This window comes from Pomacea canaliculata, linkage group LG8, assembly GCF_003073045.1.
Source record: "Pomacea canaliculata isolate SZHN2017 linkage group LG8, ASM307304v1, whole genome shotgun sequence".
Taxonomy (NCBI): domain Eukaryota; kingdom Metazoa; phylum Mollusca; class Gastropoda; order Architaenioglossa; family Ampullariidae; genus Pomacea; species Pomacea canaliculata.
In genome coordinates, this window is record NC_037597.1 from 16,675,417 (window position 1) to 16,697,925 (window position 22,509).

A 22,509-nucleotide genomic window follows, 5' to 3' on the forward strand; every position below is an offset into this window, starting at 1 on the left:
TATCTTTGAGTGCTGATCTCATCGGCTTTGGAGTGGTCTACTGCGCCCACATCTCCCAATCTCCTCCACCAAAAAGAAAAAAAAAATCTGCTTAATTGGGAATGTCGTCGTCTGCATTTACCACTGATCCCCTCTTCCCAATCCCAATTACATATCCCGCGAATTTCCCGCAAATGGTGAAAATAAACACATACGCCTGATCCGTACCTCACCCGTAAAGGGCTAATTCATCAAACGTGACTAATAGGGGATGCAGCTGTCTATGAGAGAAAAGCCGAGTGAGATGTACAGCTTCTACAATCGTGCATCTATACTGTACTTTCCTCACAAAAACTGAGTACGGATCCAACCAACACGTGTACCGGTTGGGGTCCGTGCAAATCAGTATCTGTGTGTATCTATATATTATATATCCACCTTTACGGCTGTGCGTAATTGACAGATACATATTAATCCAGCTGGCATTGGCCGGCTTCCCATCAGCACAGCGCAGATTCCTACATGCACCACCGATCGACAAACACTTTAAAAAGTTAACATAAAACTGTAATCATGTAATTAGAGAAAATGATGAACAGGTTTTCTATTGATATATACAGTGATACCTCGGTTCTCGAACATAATTCGTTCCGGGAGGACGGTCGAGAACCAAATTGTTCGAGAACCGAAGCAATGAAACCCAAAGGAAATAATGGAAACTGGATTAATTCGTTCCAAGCCCCAGAAAATGCCTATTTACTGGCCTAATTTGTATATAATATGTAGAAAAACACGAGTCTCAACAAGAAATAAGAAATAAAAGTGTATTTATTAAAACAAAAAACAAAAAAATGTACTGTACAGTACAGTACAGTAAATTGTGTTTCATTTACTGTACCTGTACCAAACTTTATGGCAGGAGGGAATGAATGTGGAGGGAGGAGGGAAGGGGGATGGTTATTGTCACTGATGACGCAAGCAATTAAGGCGCGCTGGGCCGAATGAACGCCATTCGACTCAACTCGGCTCATCTCGGACGTTCGGATGTTCGAGTTCCAAATATTTGTTCGGATTCCAAGACAAAATTTTCTCGAATTTCCTGGTCGAATACCGATTTGGTCGAAAGTCAAGGCGTTCGAGAACCGAGGTATCACTGTACATCGATTTTTAACATAAGCATTCAGTGTCAAAGTCCGTGTACAGTATTTGTGCCTACATATACGATCGAGTTTATCCGTTTCACGGACATTTCGCATGTTTAAAAAAAACAAAAACAAACTCGTATTTAAAACTATTTTTCCCATAAAATAAACGAAATGGGATCGAGTTCCAACCCTCCAACAACAACACAATTTATATGTAAATATATGTAAATACGGTATGATATACAGTACTGTTAAGGTGACCAGACGTCCCGCTTTAGGCGGGACAGTCCCGCTTTTGACCTCGTGTCCCGCCTGCTCATCGGGCGGGACGCCCAATGTCCCGCTTTCTGGCTTTCTGGCAAGTCCATCAAATGTCCCGGTTGTCTTTAAAAATCACTTTTTTCGCCGTTTTTTGACGGTGACGACACCATCATCGGCACGTGTCCCGCTTTCGCCCCCGAAACGTCTGGTCACCTTAAGTACTGTATAATAAATTTGAAACACACAATAATATAGATAATAAAATAATAATATGTTATATTTATCAATCATACCTTAATTGGAGGAGATAACTGTCGATAACGCCGGAGATAGGCAGAAATTGCGGTAGAAGAGGGATCGGAGAGCAAAAACACTTATATATGAGATCAGCTGCGCTGCACGAATCAGCTGATATAAGACAATCGATCTGTTTACACTGTTTTTAACTACATTTAGATTTTCACGAAGACTTTTTTTTATTGTTTAAAACTTTTTTCACTTTTCATAACTTTTTAACTTAACCTAAACTTAAATGCTTAATTCGATCACTTGTTTTTGCCTGTAATTGGTGTCTTCTTTTCAACACTGTCGATCCTTGGCACTCATCACTTTCTAGTTTCTTAGGCCTCATGATTACACAGTATGTAATTCACATCACAAAACTTGAAAAAATAGCTCGAAAACAACAAACACCTACTGACATATAGGCGTGGGAGATGATCGAGTGATTAGAAACAGACCGAGGGGCAATTAACGGTGACGTCGGTTGGCGGGACTGGCAACGCTAGCGAGGGAGGATCAGTAGCTACGACATATAAACGACACGAGCTCATATATCGAATTTCTGCTCCTACGTAAGAACAGGGATGGGCAAGCTACTTTTAATTTGTAGCCGGCTACGCTACAGCTACTTTTTTTCAAAACGTAGCCAGCTACACTTCAGCTACAATTTTCCAAAACGTAGCCAGCTACTTTGGGCTACTTTTAAAATGTAGCCAGCTTCTTTTAGCTTCTTTTGGCTACTTTTAAAAGCGTGATGTTATAACAAGTTAGCTGTAGTCAGCTGGCTGTAGCAACATACACAAACATCAAACATACACACAAAACACTATTACTTGCTAACACAAAAACTGGTTTTTATATACATTGACCTTTATTCTGATCTGAGACCACCAAAAACTCCATATTAACAACAAAATGCAAAGGTATAAAACAACCTTTTGACTTAGTGCTGATAATTTGTGAATACTGTTAAAACAAATCTACATGCTTTCAGTCCTCCATGGAATTGAACTTGACCAGAACTTTGGCCTCGAAGTTGCTGTCTGTCCCCCTAGTGCGCAGCTTTGTCATGATAAGTCCTGCCAGACTGAACTATCTCTCAACCGCAGCACTGCTTGGCAAGACGGTGTTGGTGCGCAGAGAGAGTTGTTTGACCGTGGGCTATTTGTCCAGTTCATTGACATTCTGCGACAATCCAGACATCAGGAAGGTAGTTGTCTCAGGGGTGCCGGTAACTTCTTCATACATGATGAAGTCTGCCTGTTCAGCTGAGCACTTGCTTGGGGATTGGACTGGCGTGTCCATCAATGCTGCCTCTGCAGTCAAGAGGGATCTGCATTTCTCATGCAGGGTTTGGTCCCCAGTCCACATCAACTTGCACCTGAAACAATAATATGCACAATAATTAATGCTTTGTTTAATTTCGTTAAATTTTTTTTCTTATTGTTGTTTTTTAATTAATTTTATAAAATGTACTGGTTTTATGTACTTATTTTGATTTGTAGGCAAGTGTCAAAAGACCAGTGACAGTGAATATTATGTTTTTTTTTTTAATCAACAGCCCCCTCCCCCCACCTCCCGTCAAAAGTTTATTTTTTAATTTATTTACGGATATTTGTATAGGGCTTATTCTCGTGTAATCTGAGCTCTAAACGCTTCACATTCTTCTCATTCTCAAAAGAACAGTGACAGAGAGTAGCTTATAAATGAAGAAAAAATACACTGAAATAACGAAAACTCTCCCTCACCTTGGGTTCGACACAGTTGCAAGCAGGGTGTCTTGGTCCTCATAGGCATCAGCAAATCTGGTCTCCAACCCATTCAGCAGTAGCTAGGGGACCACGGATTTCTAGCTTGGACTTCTGTTGCTCGATGCGGGTCTTGAGGGTGTTGAGCTGAGGCAGGAGGTGTCCCAAGCCCACGCACACGGACCTTCATATGAAGGTCCGTGCCCACGCACTTCTCGCCCTGCAAGTAGTCGAGGCACATGAAATTTGAGTTCTGTGACCAAGAACAAAAGATATTAATTGTGGATACATCACCCTACTTAAAATAAAACTAGTAAAACAAACAAAAAAGGAAGAAAAACAAAAATAGTAAAACTTACCTCCAACATTTGGTTCGCCGTTTTCCTGCTCATTAACTACGTTTCCTGGCCAGTGAGTCTGGACACGAACTTTGAAAACTTCTCGTTCTCCAGCATGAAGAAGGACAGGTTGCATTCCAACAGGTAATCAAGGACGGCGGAATTGACGTCTGCTTTGCTGACGGTAGTCTTGTGTTCCACTTTGAAGAGCTTCGAGACAGAGGGTTGGTCGTCGTCTTCCCTTTTCCGCTTTCGTGACGTTTCCAAGTCTTGAGTCAACTGCCTGGCAAGCAGTGGATGTTTCCTCTAAAATAAACACATGAAAATGAAACAAAATTTTAGAAGTCCATTCACAATCACAGCAAGTTTCTACCAAGCTAATTGTCATATTAAATTACTAGCATTAAATATAAAATCCTTCAAGCCACCATACTGTTCAAACGTCCTCCATGCTCTTTTCATACAAACAAACCAAAACACACACACACACTTTATGACAAAGACTAAATAGATAGTACAGAAACGGTAAAGACAGCAGTTTGATCAGTCGTCACCCCAGCGGTAATCACGTTGATGCAACCCCTTACCTTTCCACAATCTTTACAACATGTACACTCCTCTATTCCAAAAGCAGAAAAGCAAGAACATGAAGAATGAAGATCGATGAAAATCTCAACGAACTTACCTGCAAGTGCGTTCTCAAATTAAACGCCGACGTCTTGTTCGTTGAGTACTTTTTCGTGCACCCATTCTTGCATTTGAAACTATAGCCACATTTTGTGGCTTCGCAAAATGTAAAAAATTTCAAATAAGGCTGGAAATTGATGGGTACGTCCATCTTCGTGTAGCAGGGTTAGATGTGATTCTTCCCCCAGTCTCTCCACAACACCAAACACAACACTGTCGTGGGTTCTAGATGGTTTTAATCCGACGCCAGTCGATATTTCTGGCAGTGGCGAACCTTGATCTCACATACTTTTTCCCTCACATCAGCACTTTTTTCGCAAGCATCAGCAAAACTATTTTCGCCCTCTTATGAATCAGCACTTTTTCCCGCAAGCATCAGCACTTTTCCCGCATGCATCAGCAAAACTATTTTCGCCCTCTTATGAATCAGCACCTTTTCCCGCAAGCATCAGCACTTTTCCCGCATGCATCAGGTCCCACACCACTGTCAGTCCTGTTATTTATTCTCCCTCCCCTCGAACATTCTAGCACAGACATTCTATTTCGTCGCAATAAAGACATTTTTGAACATCGCTACATTGTTGAACATCATTTCCTCCCTCGCGCAAAGACAAGACATTTTTACTTTGAACATTGCTACATTGTTGAACATCATTTCCTCCCTCGCACAAAGACATTCTATCTTTTACATTGCTGCCGTGCTGAACATTCTGGAATATAGATGCAAATCTACAACCCAAAGACATATACTTTGTACATTACTAGAGTGCTACAGTCGTGAAAGTAGCCAACCTGTAGCCAAGCTACAGCTACTTTCTAAAATGTAGCTACGGCTAAAAGCTACTTTTTTTAAATTTGTAGCCGGCTAAGCTACAAGCTACAAAATTTGTAGCCGGCTACAGTAGCTGTAGCTAGGCTACAGCTACTCCCCATCCCTGCGTAAGAACAAAATGTTCACGAATTTTGGGCTGGTATCTCGATTTATTCATATATATTGGTTCATTGGTATGTAGAGGTCATCTATGATGCACCAATCACCTCGCACGCGCGCACGCTCAAGTCTCAGGTGAGCAGCGCGATCTCGCGTGGCCCAGGTGAGCGTCCTGTGGATTCAACATGGCGGCCCTGTCCAGAGATTTTGTCTTCGATTCGCTGTTATGTTACCTTAGCAATCCTCTCTTTCAGGTGCCGATTCAGTCTTTCATGGAGAACCACTGTTTAAGTAAGTTTGTCAACTTTTAGTGCAAAACTATACACCTTGTGATCTCATTGTTTGTTTAAAGCAGTGTACATTCATCGAATATTTTGGTAATAAACATTGAGTGTCAGTAGAAGATGAATGTCACTGAGCGATGACGGCCGTAACCGCGGCTTCATCTAATATGATCGATAGTATAGGAACATATCTGCGTGCTTGTTTTAGTGAAACAATAACTGGGGGATCTGCGATGTCTCAACAGGCAGTCAAGGCAAAAATACTTGGTCAATATATCGCAGCCTGATCTGACTTTATGGTTTGGGGTTCTATTAAGGATAAAGCTTGTTTGATGAGGGTGGTCAATACTGCGAGATTATTGGCTGTCCACAAAGACCACTAGGTGATCTATACACCGGGTTAAAAGCTGCCAACATTATCATAGACCACCTGCTACATCACCTTTTACAATGCTACCCACTGGCTGAAGATGGAAACTGGACATACAGAAAAGTACTTTTTCCAAGAACTTCTTACCAAGTCCGATAACAGTCATGAATAGGACTGGCAAACAAACCAAAAATCTTCTTATCCATAGCACGTCACAATGATCATAGTGTGCTTCAGACAAGGATCACTGATTGGTTGAGTGTAACTGTGTGGGCGAGGTGATTGAGGGTGGACTGAATTCATAGCTGTAGTTTATTACTTCCAAAAATGAACATTCTTTTCTCCGTCATTGAGAGAAATAGACAATAAAGATGCATTGTATTGTAACACTCACCTGAAACATAGGTAAATTTTATAGAGGGTGTTACAATAATCAAACACAGCAAAATGTAAAAGAGAAACAGATTCTTAATTGGCTGACTTTTGTTTGTATTTGCCAGTATTTGATACAACGACTGAAGACTCCCCAGAATACAGAAGTGTCCATAAACAGTACAGAGATTTGGTAAGAACTGAAACAGTTTCTGCCCTAAGGATCCTAAGTGTTTGTGAGTTGCAACTGGTGAAAGAGTAAAGAATTCCTTGTTGGGTCCCTTTCTGGGAAGTACCTTCATATAATAAAGGGTAAAGGTAGTCAGTTCTCTAACCTTTAATTAGTTAAAGGGAAGGTGTTAAGAGATTATTGAATCCTTCGAACCAACTTTTTTATCTCTTTTACTGCCCTTTCTCCCCCCAAAAACCCACTTAAGGGTCAGGTACCCAGCTGGATAAAGAGGGAGGGGGGGGGGCTGGTGAGTTTACTGTGTGACATGGTGCTACATTGGCTAGTGTGTGCACTTCCACTCTTTGATGCCAGTGCTCTAACTACATCCTATTTGCTTCCCAAATCATGTTTATGGTATATTAAAACTAGTAAAAAATATAGTGCCAGAATAATGTTATACTCAGAGTTTTATAATTTCATCATTATGTCTTCACTTTGCTGGAAATAACTTATGTTGCAGTTATTTTGTTTTTAGCTGATTTTCTTTTTAGGTGGGTTCTCTGTTGGAAGCATTCCAGGAAGATACTAGACTGACCCATGATCAGATAATTAAGGCAATGGCAATCTTTAATGCCGATGCTGAGCTACAATCATTATTTCAGGTGGGAATTATCTCTATGTAGTCCCAGAAAAGGAGTGCATAGGCACTTAAGCTATAGACATTTATCAAAACACTTTTCCTTTTTTTCCTTTTTTTTATTTTTTTTATGCCTTTTTGCTTTGGGCTTGACAAACCAAAACCAAAAAGAGTAGTATTCATAAGTTTATTTCTTGTAATTGTGAACTAATGGAACTTATATGGCCTATGAAATCATTTGGTCTGGACCTGCTAAGGCAGCTGCAAACGGAACTTAAAATTCAATAAATCTAGAGACTTTTTTCCATAAAGAGAAGTACTTCAAAGTAATCAGTAACTGCTGGCATAATAATATATTCTGAATTCCTTAAAGGTTTTTAACACTCAGCCAGTTTTAAGTTCCCCAGATGTATGTATAATTCTGATTTCTGACATAATGGTAATAGAACCTGGCATAGTCCTCAGGCTAATAAAATGTCATGTGTGCAGGAGCTATTTGAGCAAGTGCTAGCAATGGATGATTTTCCTATGTTTGTGCATCTAATGATCAACAAAAATATTGAGCTGCAGAAGCAGGCTCTTATGTTGATCACTGTAATGCACCGTGGTCAAGAATCCAGTGAACTCAGACATACACAGCAGGCATCCATGTGTACTCCAGCAGTAAGCAATCAACAAGATGAAGAGGAAATTTTGAAAGCTGTGTTAGAGTGAGTTGACTGCTTGAAAATGATTTCATTCAATTCTCAGACTAATCTATTTTTGTGTGGGTGAAAAAATGTATAACTGTTGTTATTTTAAAATATATTTCAATAAAACATTTGAGTTAAATGTTATCCACAAGACTTCCTAAGAAAAGTACACATTGACATAAATAAAAACCTCAGTGTGTGTGCGTGCGTGCATACATGTGTACTCCTGTTGACACTTTTTTAATGCTAACTTTATATTCAGCCTTTGTAAAAAAGTGCAACATATCTTATAGCTCTGTCATATATTCTGTATAATATTAAAATGAGCATATCAAAATTTCAGGCTTTCCAGAAAGGAGTACGAGGCTCAAAAACAAACTGAGCAAGAGGAGGAATACCAAAGTGCTATCATCATATCAAAAACAGAGGCATTACGCCTGCAGGAGGAGTCAAACAAAGAACAAGAAAAACTGAAATTAGTAAGATTAACTGATGGTGATTTTTTTTTTTTTTTTTTTGCTGTGATCACAAGCCGATTTGCTTTGTATTTCTTTTAATTAATAACAATGACAATTCAAAACTGAATAAAAGATTTTAAAATGCTATAAAATACGTAAAAGAAAATGCTGTGAAAAAAATGGACCAGCTGGTGATCTTAATGTTAAGTTTGGATTTCCTTTTACCAAAAGGCAAAGAAGAATGCCACTCAGGCTGAAAATAGCCCTCCACTAACACAGAAGCATGACAGCCAGTCATTGGTCAAACAACCTCTACATAGCCTGGCATCTAGCACGAAAGATGCAGAAGACAGAGATAAATCCACTGGTGTTTCTCCTTCAATTACAAGAAATAAAGTAGCTGTGAGTAGGAACTGTGGGTGCATTTTTAATGTATGTATGTGCACTCATCAGTTAGTACATATTACACATCTACTTTGTGTGTCCAGCAGGATTGTTTTTTAACACTGTGAAACACCAGTCATCATTACATTCTTCAAATGAACTTATAAGTTTCAGCTGTGAATTTCTGCTCAGTTAGTTCATCTTCATCAGGTGAAAATTACCTAAAATATTTACATGAATTGTCTCCTCAGAGCTACAAAACATGTATTATTCCCAATATATTAGCCATTACATCTGCTGCATAGAAAAATTCTTTGAGTATGATGCTGATAGTGGTGAAAATGCAATTCTTTTGTCCCTTTAAGGAGACTTTTTATTTTTCCATTAAAACTGTTTTTTCTTTTCTTAAGATTTAAGTTTAGATCTCTTTTTTTCTAAATCAGTTTTCGCAGGAAGTATCCCAAGACTTACCGACTAAGACTTCAACTAACGTAGCCACCCATGGCCCACATCTTTTTCAAGACAGTCAAAAAGGGCCAAGCAGTAAACAGGCTGCAGCACAGTGGCTGAAAGCTGCTGAGAAAGAAGTCAAATCATCTGATGCCCACTCCAGTGCTGTGTATGCGGCAGCTGTGAGTATAGACCTTGCCTTTTAAGAGGATTTTTTGGAGAGCTCAGTGATTTTACAACTCAGCCATAACATAGCCTTTATATGTTGATAAATTGTAATAAGATTGTTGTTCTTGCAGGCCAGCATGGCAGGAATGACCGAAGAAGAATACAAAAAGAGGGCACAGTTCCTGAAAGAGCAGCGGGACAAGCTGATGGAAATGAAGCAAAGAGAACGAGAGAAACAACTTTTATCTGCTGCTTCCATTCAACCATCACGACCAGCTTCAGCTCGCGCAGCACAAGCAGCCATAAAGTCAGAAAAGGTGGAAGTCATTCCAAACAGTGCTGAAGATGACAAAAAGCTTGCTATGCGAAAAACTATTGCAGATAGGCTTAAATCTGAGCTGATGGGTAAAAAATAACTTTCAGAAATAATGTGATATTCTTTTTTGTGGCTTAGTGGTCAGGGGATGGAACATGAAGGGAAGAGATCTTTCTAAAATTGTGTTTTGTGGGAAATTCCTTGAAAAAGAAAAATTAAAGAAAATAAATAATAAAAATGTTAATGCTGGTTTTCTCTTTAAATCAAGCTTAGTATTTGATGTGTTCAGGGAGGACAGTAAATACTCCAAGGACCGCACAGGCTTCCTGTCTCATGGTACATTTGATAGAAGGGTTTTATTTTATTGCAGCGATAATGTGAAGTTCGTGATTATCATTTGGTCCTACTTGCCTTCTCTATCTTTAATTAGAGTTGCACATAAGAGATCTGCTAATGGCATGATGGTAGCACCATGCTGAATACTTCAGGCTTGTGGGGATGGGGTGTCTCTACACCAAAATAAGTTTTATTTTCATTTCTAAACATTAGAATTTCAAAATTTCAGAATTATTGATTGCACAAAGATGTTGCAATATGTTTATTGTAAATACAGTACAACAATTATTTTTCATATGTATACTTATTGTTTGTTGGTCTGCTTGCTTTCCTACTCCCAGCACATGCATACCACTGTAAAGAGGGTTATGTACATTCAGTACTTACAAACTACTGTATATTGTACATTGAACCTTAGGCTTTACGAGTGTTTTATGTATTTTCTTGCCTTCTGGCTTGCACACATACTTTGTTCATAAACTCCAGAAATTACAGAACACTACTGCATGTTTGTTGCTTCAAGCTTAAAAAAGATATATCTCTGCTTTCAGTTGTTCGCTACACTGGTTACCCATTTGTGCTCACATTCAATACAAACTATCCATTCTGTGCTTTAATTTCTTTTCAGGCTGTTGCCATTTTTCTCTGAACTTCTCATCCCCTTCATCCCAGCATGAAACTCTACTTTTCAATTGACAACCATATGCTAACTATATCTCTCACCAATATAACAAAATTATGTTACTGGATGTCACTGGATTTTTAGCTGCTGTGCAGCTAGACAGCACAATTTCTTCGCTTTTGTGTCTGCCACTTCCTTATCATTTAACCTTTTAAAGGTGCATTAAACATCTCTTCAATAAGCAGTTCTCCCACAACTGTCCACATAATGCTAGCTCATCTACTAACCCTTAGTCTCACTTTGACATCCAATGACTACAGTCTACCTTTCTTATCCCCCTCTACAAATAAATGTCACTCACTGTCAGTTGTCACTGTTTGTACCCCCATTTCATCTTCAGTGTTTGTCTTTTATTACTTTGTCAGTACTGTTTCATTCTTCATTCCTTTGTATCTTATCCATGTCCTATTTTGTCTGAGAGCATGCTCCTTCAAGAGCGTGGTCATAATATATATATATGGTATAATTATTATTATTTTTGTGGAAGGGTGGAGGTGTTCATTATTGTCTTTTGATACTTTCCTTCAGTATTACAACCTCCATGTAACATCCTGTTTGGCTTAGAAAGAACATTTCAGTTTCACTTTTGCAGACTGTTACTAAATCCATCTTGAACTGTTACAGCCAAGCAGGAAATATAAGCTAGAAATAGGAGATGATTTTAATATGTTGCTGCTGGTGTTAATATGAACATAGTAATAAAATACCCCCTGGATTAGATATACTGTGTAATAGAGGCTGCTATGGTCTCAGTAAGCAGTGTGCTTACATTGTTCATATCATGTGACCTAGAGTGTTCATAATAATAATGTTCAAAATTTTGTTGATGGAAAACTGATTTTTTTTTTTAACTGTCTGTGTGGTTTAAGACACTTTAGTCTTACCCTCTCATTTGCTTAAATCCTTGTGAATAATGTTGGCACCCAAGCTGATCAAGTTTGTGGTTGATGAAAAGTGGTGTAAAATGTGTGAACAGCAGGGAAAGGCAACCATGGCTCCCCAAGACAAAAAAAAGAGCTTAATGGTCCTGGCACAGATCTACTTTTTGTGTTGTCATAATTTTGTACATGGTTGCGACATCAGAAGGTAGGATTCATATCTTTGAGCTGCATTTAAAAAAATAGCTTATTCGAATACTTTAACATTAGGAAGAAAATTAATGTTTTAGAGCTAGCAAAGGGCATTGATTGGGGAGAGGGGTAAAGGTTTAGGAAAAACTTAATATTTACAAATTTTCAGTCTATACACCCTCATCTTGATTTGGAAATTTTTATGCATACCATACAAATGACCAAAACGAATACATGTTTTGATGTATAATAAATGAATGAAACCAATATATTATGTGTTATCAAGGAAAACGTACTGAAGTAACTAAGGCTGGGAATTAACAAAACAGTTGTACATGCTAGCACACAACACAGTCCTGTTATTGAAGACAGTTGAGATATTATTTATATCTACAGGTGCACAAGAATGCCAAATCACAAAAGACTTTTTGTTGCACTGCTTCAGAATTTAGTTCTACATGTGCTTTACACAATCTAAGCAAGCAGCCAACTCATACATTGAAGCCTCATTGATTTTTTTAATTTCATAAACAGTATACTTGAAATGTCCTATAGCTGCATAATGGCTTGTGAATTATCTTCGTAAATGCACTTTTCCTTTTGGATGATGATAGCTATTTTTTTTACCTCTAAAAAGTAATCATTTTCCATGTTTACTTGATATCTGCAAACTGTAATGTTGTAAATTTAGAAATCATGCTGTCCAATAATTGCATTTTGAAGCTATTCATTCTCATTTTAATCTTACATTGTTCACGTATGGAGGTTTGATAAAGTAAGCATATTACAAAGTAACTAGCATTCTTTATCTCTCTCGCACACAAACATATGATGGAGGAAACCACTAAGAACCAAGAAAAAACAACCGATGGTCAACCTGTCAACAGGCATCGTATCCAGAGCCCAGATCCAAACCTGTGACGCCAGATTCTCACTAACTGGTGAGAGACTCTATAGGAAATGTGCCACTAACTGCTCCATGGCAAAGGACTTAAAATAGTTGCTGATAACAGTTTTTAAAATTCAAAATAAGATATGAAAGCCTCAGCAAATTTCTCACAAAAAATTAAATGCAAGAATTGTGTATTAATTTGAAACTGAAACAACTTTATTCGGTCACTAAATTTAAAAGTGTATTTTTTTCAGAAGACCTGAGCTTCTGCACATGCCCCAACCCCAACTTTTTTTTTTCATTTTACATACTAAAATCTTGGTGAGCAGAAATCCTGTCTGCCACACATTCCAGAACATAATTATATTTCCAACCCATCTCTCTCTCTCTCACACACAAACACACATATAAGCATTAATGCATTTAATCTTTATGCTTTCTTTTTCTGCCACCAGAATTTGAAATGTCCGTTGATTCTGCAACACATCAAGAAAAAGCCACTGAGCATGCTTAATTCAGCTTTATTCATATTCAGCTAACCTTGTGCTGTCTGAAAGTAAATTTTCACTGGCTGATGAAATTCAAAATTTAAACAACAAAAATAGCTCAAGCTTTAAACAGTTTAATAAACTTATGGTCTGTTTTCTTTCTAGTGTTTAGCAGTTATCAACAGCATACATAAAGAAACAAAAGTGAAGAAATATGCAATATTTAAATGTGCTTGGAACACTACCTGACGATGATGAAGGCTGAACCTCACTCTGAGAAGAGTTTTCCTGTTGTTGCTTAGCTTTCTGCCATAGTGCACTTTTAATAAAACGTTTTGCTGCTGCTTTGTCAATTTTTGGTGCATTCAGACTCTCCTGTGCTTCTTTTACTCTGTTCATGTAGCTACGAATACGTTCCTTCAACAACAGTAATTAAACTGCTATGAATTTTCATGCTATCCATGCATATTAACGCAATGAATAAAGACAAGCTATTTGCATCTAAGCATATGCAGCACACAATACATGCTTTTTCTTAATAAAGGCAATGCTATTGAAACCAATATTTTAAAGATGCGTTCATCAGGAAAGGGCAACTAGGATTCAAAAGATTTTGTTTTAACTACTACTTAAAGTACAAATGTAAAAAATTATCTTAGCATGAAAAACATGAGAACAAGCAACAATGTGATAATAATAATTTATGGCATATTGCTTCCTTTTATTTTGTGTTCTTTTTGATTTTTTTTGTTTTTAAGGGAAGGGGATGACAGATGTTGCAGTGTACTTACCAGTTCTTGCTTTACTGGGTGGTCTTTCGGATTGACTCCACACAAATTTAAATACACTGCAAAACAAATCACCCAAAATATAGTGTTACACAACGATCATATTCACTTTCAGCTATCTGCATATTTCTATAACTTTATACTTAACAACAACAGTAAATGTCTTTAAGAGCATAAATATGATAATACTAGCGTAAATATGGTTAATATAAGTAACAGTAAATGGCATAAGCAAAAATAAGATTACATAATAAAATTCAAAGGTGTTATTTCAAATTCTACTCATTCTGTAATGTCCTCTCTAATATAGAAAAACACAGAAATGGGTGCTGTTAAGTTAATTAAGTTAAATCCAAAATATTTACATCTAAGACACTAGCTTAAATTTTGGCACTAAGCAGCTAAATATATTTTGTAAATTAAATCTATTTTGTATATGAAAGTTTTAATTTAAATGATAATTTAACCCTCTTAGCACAGCATAAAAATACAATTATACAAAAAAACAATAGCGTCTAACTTAAGACATCGAAGACCTCGGTGGTTCATGTTTGTTTTTATACTTTGCTGCTCTCAAGTAAACATTAGACCAAGAAACCTACAAATTTTTGGAAAGGAGAAAACTTCAACTTTGCAATAAAAGTAATGAAAATTGCCTACTTTCCCTCTGGTGACAGCAATAATCCAAAAAAATTCACAGTTTACTATTCTTGGGTCATATGAGCAGAGCCAAGTTCATGTCTCATCGTACTCAATTGTGGCCTATCATACTAAGAGGGTTAATTATGATCACAATAAGAAGTAGTTAATCTTTCACAAAATTCGCTTTGAGTACTGACAATAATTGTGAATAAACACTAGCGATTGATGAAAAGGATTCTATAATTAAGAAAATAAACAAAAAACTTACTCCAAAAAAGTGAGTTTATACTGTATGCCACAACAAGATCCATTTTTGCGGAATCCAGTGGCTGAAGCTATAAAATAAAACCCCCAGATATATAAATTATAAATTTAAGTACTTTTCAAATGCTAAATACTACTGACAACTGATCACAAAAGCTAAATGACATTTAGCAGCTGAAATTTGTTTTTTTGCACGAGTGGTTGTGGGTTTCACTTTTTTAAGTCCTAATTGAATGGATTTGCATTACAAATATACTACTGGTCTATGTGAAGTTAAGAAATGTGCTCTTTAAGAACTCTTTATCTTTATAATAATAATCTCCAAACTGTTTCTGATTTCTGTAAACAGCTTTATACATTTTTGTAAATAGCAGTATATTTTTATACATTTTCTTTTTAACGGTTAGTCTAATCAGGCATGTTGAAGAACAGAAAAGCAATTCAGTGAAAGACGATGCTTATAAACACAAAAAAAATGTAATTAATAGGTTATTCTTTCATCCCCAAAAAGTCGAAATACTAAATTTTTCTCTTAACAACTGAAAATTCGATTAGTACATATTTTAAGCACCACTACCTTTTCAACCAACTCTGAATGTGGCGTTGCAAGCAAAGGCTGTAATAAGGCATCTAAATTCGATAAAGACTCGTCAAAAGATGCCAGTCTTTCCTTAATCTCAGCAGGCATATCCGCGACCGACGTCTTCTCCATCGTTTGTGAATATACAACAAAAATTACTCGCCAGCGTTGAGTTACACGACCACGCGAGTAGACCGATTTCAAGGGGTGCTACTCTTATTTACGATTAGTTGCGGAATAGAAAAATTGTCAACAAAATTTTATAGAAAAAAAAAAAAATTTCTCTATCCTTTCATCAAACATGTTGACCATGTTAACGTTCTTAGCACTGTGGTCTGTCATTCTAAACAAGAATTAATGTCGTTTACTCGAAGTTTGGAGTCGTCACGGGAGATAATCATATGTCAGGTCAACAAAAACACGGTTTGCCCAAACTGCAATCGATTATCCAGACGAGTTATTTGGGAGTGAAACTCGTTCCTTTTGTATAGCGGAGAATTTAAAACTTCGATGATCAAGTCTTTTGGTCGATTAAAAGTGAGCTCATTCTGTCATCTCCTCCTCTCTTAACTCCCCCAACCTCCATCTTTTTCGATATTGTTTTTCCTCAGATGGATTTCATGTGAGGTCTCAAACATATCACCAGTCTCCAATCAACTTTGTCAGTATGGTCTGAATAGCCGACTAGCCGCTTGAGACTGGTTACTTAGGACTCATTTTCAAAACCTCATATGCCTGCAAGCCAAGGAGATTTCTGGAAGCTTAATAGCCTATCCTCGAATCTCCGTCTCTCACATTTCCCATCTTCACGTTGCTTTCATCACTCATTCTTTCACAAATACTGTTGCGCTTTTTCTTCCCTTGATATGATGATCGCATCCGCTCGACATTGTGATCAGGGGACAAATCTTATCAATGCTGTTTTCTCTTACCTCTTTCGTTTCGAATGTCAGTTTAATTCCTTTGAGTTTAAATTTAAAAAGTGATATTAAACCATATCGATATGGTTTTAATATCTATGCTGTCGATCCCAAACTCCATTAACCTGATATGTTAATAAAGTGGTTAATTTGCTTCGACACACACACTCTGGCAAACACGTACCTTGTTTGTTTCCCAGCTATATTTATACATGCATTGTGTTCATTGATCCGCCTATTGTTGATTGGAACTTATTTCAGTACGAGTACTGGTCAAGACGAAGAATTAAATAGTGAAATCAATATATATGTGTCGTGCACTGTCCAGCTCATCCGTCCCCAGCGACAACAGTATACAGAGCTATACACTTCGCTTTCCTTTTTGAAGCTCACTTCACTGCAACTACTGTTTCTGAGATTTCCTTTCATTATGTGCTGGTTCATCCGATGGCTGGAAGCCTGTATAATCAGTAGCATTTTAATTTTAACGCGGTCTTCGGTTCAACTACGCTGGAAAAAAACAACAACAGGCACTCTGTAGTAACATGCATCGATCGTGACTAATGATTTCCTCCAAAAACTCTCACAGCAGTGTATAGAAACTGCAGAGAAGTTGTTTATCTTGCAAAAATGATTTGACCGAGACTGTCAGCCGAAATTAAATCGTATTTGACGCAGATGGTCAAACTGTAAGCTCATTCTGGACATGAAAATCTCTCAGTTAAAAGGAGATGAAAATTTGATTACGCGATTAATTTTAGTGCCTGACCACCGTGAGACTTAAATATTCCCGGAAATTCGAGCACTGACCAGATGAATACCTGTAAAAGATATCCGGACATACATTATCAATGTGCAGCGATATTTTTTCAGATTTTTACACGCTACATGGTCGTGTACAGACATATAACATAGTCTCATATTTAACTACTTGTTATTCGTTAAGAAGGCTTCTGATGATGAGCAAAAAAACACCTTAAAATTTATGATGACCTCAACAACGATTGTCATTGCAGAACTGATGGTTGTGCCGCTGGTTGTGCGTATCAACTGAACAATGTGCGGGCACTGTACAGTGATGAATGTTCAAGGAAGACCCGGATAAGGGAACAGGCCGTGATTCATCAAACCTGTCTCGCTTACACAATCTTCAGTACGTATCAGCTAGGAACCTGCGGTGGCCGAGGTCGACAAACAACCGTAATGGCAAGATGGAGTGCGAAACGGACAGGGCGGTAAGCGGCTGATGTTATCGCCCCTTTCTTTTGACGATGAGCATGAGCGTGCAGTGAACACCGGAGGTGACGTCGAAGAGCACAGACGACGAACATTTAGCATGCGGCCTTCACTCGTGCCACCTATGCAGTCGACCTTTGCACTCCTCCTCCTCCTCTCACCCCCACTTTGTTACGCCTCCTCGTGCACCGAACTGTCTCCATGAACCAAGAGTGATGAGGACAAAGCAATAAATGGTTTAGATATGGTCGCATGAGAATGGTTTGTCGACAGTTCCTATGATCGACTGATTTGGGATGGAGGTGCTCTAAGACAAGTATACCATTGGTTTAAAAAAAATCATAGGCATTTTGAAGACAGAAATCTAGAATTTCGTGCAGTGTATGCCACAGAGAAGAGAAAGTATTGTTTCAGGTTTTTAAAAAACAACGTAATATCTGTAAAGAACGAAACATTAAAACAGGAAGGAGAGGTAATAAGAGAAGAAAGTTGTTTTTTTTTTCATGTGAAACAGAACAATCATAGATCCAAGAGATCAGCACTTTATATTGCAACACTTAATCACTTACAGCAAACGATGGAACTAGTTGCCCTCCATATTTGTCAACTTAAAACAGGCGTGGTAAATCGAAGCTCTACGATAAGAAAAAATAATTTTAATCAGCAAAGGAGAGAAAGTGCTAATAGAAATCCATAACAGGCCCGTCGATTGTGCCGCAGATAAAACATCTTAAGAGAGTTGGAAGCACCCGAAGTTTGAAAAAAGTCGAGGTAAACTTCCAGAAATAAGCAGCTACAAAAGGTAGTCCCACTTTAATGGAAAAGGAAGAAGAAAAAAGCCTGTCCTACTTTGTGTGTTTGTACGACGCACATTAGCAGACCTTTTAATCGCTTCAACGAGTCTAAGAATGGAAAAGCACACATTTTTCACGGGCTGTGGACGCCGTCGAACTGAACTCATCTCTGTTTCTCACGCAGCCCTTTGATTGACACCTCTTGTTGCCACACCAACGTCCAGATCTCCCCAACTGCCGCTGAGTGCCATGCTTCTTTTCATCTTTTAATGTCTCCGGTCTTTCTTTTTTCTTGTTGGACCAATTGCATCAAGATTAGAAGAAAAAGTTCTCTCACCCCAGAAAGCAAACACCTTCGTCATGCAAAAAAAATGTAGAAGATGCATCTGCTACCTCCAGAAACACAACAAAACCCAAGAAAAAAAAAAACAAAAAGAGAGAACCAGAAGCATATGACACTAAATCGTCGTGGAAAACCCGTAGTTTGAAAAAAATCCCATTCACCTTTAAACTGCACAGTTATTTTGTTTTTGTTGTTATTGCTCATTTTAGTGACAGTGTAGGTCAAGAGCACTTAACATTTGGGAGTAATCCCCGATCGCCGTCACCTTTCCCAAAAAAAAAAAAAAAAAAAACTTTTTTGGGGTGGTGGGCTGCTTGTGTCTTCCATCAGTAGTGAGTGTGTGTATGTGTTGGAGAGAGAGAAAAAAATGGAGTCTAAGTCATTGATGTAAGAAGATACCGGGCATAGAAAAGCTGCACGTCTAGTTCGTATATTTGTCGTTTGCTCTTCTCGGTGATTTTGCTAAGTTAAGCAGTCTCTTTCCCCTAAAAGAAGACCAATGGTGTAAACTGACTTTAAAGCTACCAAAACAAACTCATGGAATCTTGCAACACTTCATATTCTTCATTCATCGTTGTATTTGTTCTCCATTTGAGGCTGATTTATTTTATTTATTATTTTTGTGTGTGTGTCTACCATTACAAGTCGTTCTGCTTGTCTTCCAAAATGAGAGAATGTGTCTCACGTTTCTGCAGGTTAATATCTTATTTTTATTGTCCATTTATGTTCACAAACACAAATCTACACGCACCAATGAATCGCATCTTCGTCATTGCGAATGGCAACATCTGACAAAAGCAAACACAAGGCTTCACTAGTCGTTCATGAAACTTGCATCGTTTCACACTGGAGGGCATCCGTTATGTTAGCCAAGATCCCCCGAGATCCGAAATAATTTATCCCTCAAAAAGCCACCAAATATGTAAAATACTTGGTTGCCGATGCCTGTCGAAGGGAGTGCCTGATCAATGCTTCTAATATGTCTCGCTTTCTGGCACACGAATGAAGCAGGCTTTCAAATCATCTGCTCAGACGGAAAGCATGTATACAATTCAAACTACGATTCTTTGGATTTTCTAGTGGGCGAAATACAAACATGTCAGTTCAGGTTTCCAGACCTGTCAGCATCGCAATTTGGGTCGTGTTTAGAACTATCATGTCCATTTTTTTTATCCATACCTCGTTGTTCAGTCGCACCATCCTGTAGCAGGTAACTGGACCACCCTGTCGAGCTCTTTTGTTTTCAGTTGTTGCTCATGCATGGAATGGTTGAATACGTATTGATGTATGTAATGAATGCTATTTTTTATCTTTTTTATTATCTCGGGGCTGGATTCTCAGTTTAGAGATAATAACTGGCGTTAAAATGTTTTTCGGGTACAAACCAAGGGTAAGAGAACATTGGAATCTTACCCCCAAAAGTTCAGTCATCGACAGCGACTACCAGCTTTCTTATCTCGCTATGGCCTCTTGTTTTTGTTGACAGAATACATAAATGCCCTTCACAGTGCGGAGAAGGCAGTTTTTTGTGCTCAGTTCTCGCTTCACTGTGATTAACTCCGATCCCCACATGAAGACAGAGGTTTCCACAGATTACGTACAGAAGCAGTAGACTGGCGATTGTTCTTGATGAATGGCTGATCTCGACGAGTGCCTTTACAAAGCGCATCTCCTCTGTGAATGTAGCAGTGATAAATGTTGATCGGGGAATAAAACAGATGATAAGAAAAAAATGTAAGGCGACTTTCTTTTTGTTACGAAGCTCTGTCACTGCCGTTAGCGCCCAACGCTACTGAGACTGCTGTTTTCAGACGGCTGTTTATTTCTCCAGGAAATAAAATAGTTCGCACGCAAATACAGAAATTTGATCAGAACAAGGGTAAGTTTCTGTTTGATCGATGCTTCGTTTCATTTTCTTGAAGTGAAGAATTCGGAGTTGTTTTTTTAAGCCTAGATCACTGCTAACAGCGCAGACAGGAAGGAACCAGGAGGAGACACCAAAATCAGAAATCGACAGTAGAGAGGCACACTCATGCAAATGCACGTGCACGCCAATACACAGCTCCCTCCCTCTCTCTCTATCACACACACACACATATGAGCAAATACACGCACGCACTCACACGTGCACACACACATATATATATATAAGAAAAATTAATTTAAGACATGTACACACAAAACTTTACACACTCTTGTCTGCTTGAGGCCGAGAACTTGACAAACATTACAGTTTAGTTGAATTTTTATCTGATGATAATAAATTACTGTCACCCGGTCAAAGGCCGTCGACAATGTTTGATTAAAGGATGCAATATTCATCTTCCCTTCATCAAATACAAGAGCGCTGTCGCGGTCACGATCTGCTGAATTCCCGGAATCCGCGATGGTTCGATAGAAGCATTCTAACAATGAGCTTCCAGCGGTAATCAAAACCAACGGTCTGAACCCATGCTGAATCAATTATATCTCTGTATACTCAGTATGGTACGAACCGGGTGTCAAAAAAGAAGCAATCTTTCGCATTTCAGAAATAATCTTTTACCGGCAACAATAAATTGTGACAAAGATGCGTTGGATTATTTTGTACGTTGAATAACATCACAAGTGATTGATAATTCACAACAACTGTCACATGTAAGAGGTCAGTTAAGTGAAGCAAAGTATCTTTGGCAATCTTCGGAATTTTTCAGTCTAATCTTACACTATTTTTCATCTGCTACCATACGTTGATCATTTTCCGGATATTTTTATTCGCAGATAAAGCTGATTATGGGGGCCTTTCCAAGGAGCTTTTTAACCGCCCACGTAATACGACAGTCACGTTCCCACATTCCCTAATTTCTATATCAGTCCATGGTGGTAATCACCTTTATGGGCACTTAGGTCGAAGGTATGCAGATTCTTGATGCATACACATCATTTGATTCATCTTTAATTGATTGGTCACATGTCATTTTAATCAAGTATAAGTCTATTTTTAAATAGAATTGCTACCTTTTCAATGCTCACGCGGCCATGGAGAGAACCAAGTCAAGAAGGTAATGAAACCTTAACTCGCTGCCACTTGAAGGAACACGGTTAAATGATGTGAGTGAACCAACCATTGCTGCACTGGCAAAATTGCAATCATGACCATTGCATTACCGTAGCCCAACACCGGAATTAAATGTTCATTCTTTAGTGCAGGATATACCGGAGTCTCCACAGGCACCCACATATATCAATCTTTAATGTCTGTACTAGGCATAATTAAGGACAGAAATTTTCTTTTGCTCACAAAATAATTTATATCTGTGAACATAGCATCATGTATATATAAATATACACACCCATATAACGACATTTAACACGCACGCACACCCATACCCTCACACACATACACATGAACTTCATTCAATGCATCAACGTCTATCTCCGGATAAGATCCTATCGAGGATCAATGAGGCGTTGTCGATCTTTCAAACATGTAAGTGGGGATGAAAGTAAACCATTAACGTTTGTGACTTCACTGCGAAGAAAGTTTCCTGAACTAGATGATGTAATTTTTTCTTTAAAGGTCATATGATAGGCCTACGAGTCATTGTGCTTTTTATTCAGGATGGTGATGGCTGCTGGCACGAAGGACATTGGTAGGCAGCTTTTTTTACGCAGGTGGCACACTATGGCGCCTGCCCGAAGGCAGCAGCTGAAAGTTGGGGTGGAAAGGACGTGCTTGGTCTGAAGTGATGTTATATGCCATCTTTCTGAACACTTTTCTGCTTTTTTCCCACAGACATGCCACAAGAGCAATGTCATCT

General features: G+C 38.3%; 2 protein-coding genes and 1 long non-coding RNA gene across 3 annotated transcripts; 1 reads left to right on the plus strand and 2 right to left on the minus strand.

Moving 5' to 3' along the window:
* Positions 1-2,991: 2,991 nt before the first annotated feature.
* Positions 2,992-3,804, minus strand: LOC112570906. The gene is made up of 3 exons (XR_003100716.1): positions 3,775-3,804; positions 3,416-3,635; positions 2,992-3,048 (listed from the first exon to the last, which is right to left on the minus strand). It is a non-coding gene; the product is annotated as an uncharacterized LOC112570906 (long non-coding RNA).
* A 1,706-nt stretch (positions 3,805-5,510) lies between these two features.
* On the plus strand, positions 5,511-12,029 carry LOC112570860 (cilia- and flagella-associated protein 36-like). The gene is made up of 8 exons (XM_025249532.1): positions 5,511-5,662; positions 6,526-6,590; positions 7,121-7,231; positions 7,696-7,916; positions 8,242-8,377; positions 8,588-8,758; positions 9,184-9,372; positions 9,490-12,029. The coding sequence occupies exons 1-8, from the start codon at positions 5,557-5,559 to the stop codon at positions 9,772-9,774; spliced, it is 1,284 nt and encodes a 427-aa protein (XP_025105317.1). The 5' UTR covers positions 5,511-5,556; the 3' UTR covers positions 9,775-12,029.
* Positions 12,030-12,846: 817 nt separating this feature from the next.
* On the minus strand, positions 12,847-15,805 carry LOC112570861 (nuclear nucleic acid-binding protein C1D-like). Its single transcript, XM_025249534.1, has 5 exons — positions 15,414-15,805; positions 14,841-14,907; positions 13,934-13,989; positions 13,388-13,559; positions 12,847-13,130 (listed from the first exon to the last, which is right to left on the minus strand). Exons 1-5 carry the CDS (start codon positions 15,546-15,548, stop codon positions 13,078-13,080), a joined length of 483 nt encoding a protein of 160 aa, XP_025105319.1. The 5' UTR covers positions 15,549-15,805; the 3' UTR covers positions 12,847-13,077.
* Between the last annotated feature and the right edge of the window lie 6,704 nt (positions 15,806-22,509).

Coding starts and splice junctions, on each gene's coding strand:
- LOC112570860 (XM_025249532.1), top strand. CDS start 5,557: ATGGCGGCCCTGTCCAGAGATTTTGTCTTCGATTCGCTGTTATGTTAC. Junction 6,591..7,120: donor ATAAACAGTACAGAGATTTG/GTAAGAACTGAA, acceptor TTTTCTTTTTAG/GTGGGTTCTCTGTTGGAAGC. Junction 8,378..8,587: donor AACAAGAAAAACTGAAATTA/GTAAGATTAACT, acceptor TTTTACCAAAAG/GCAAAGAAGAATGCCACTCA.
- LOC112570861 (XM_025249534.1), bottom strand. CDS start 15,548: ATGGAGAAGACGTCGGTCGCGGATATGCCTGCTGAGATTAAGGAAAGA. Junction 13,990..14,840: donor TATAAACTCACTTTTTTGGA/GTAAGTTTTTTG, acceptor TTTGTTTTGCAG/TGTATTTAAATTTGTGTGGA. Junction 13,560..13,933: donor ACCCAGTAAAGCAAGAACTG/GTAAGTACACTG, acceptor CTGTTGTTGAAG/GAACGTATTCGTAGCTACAT.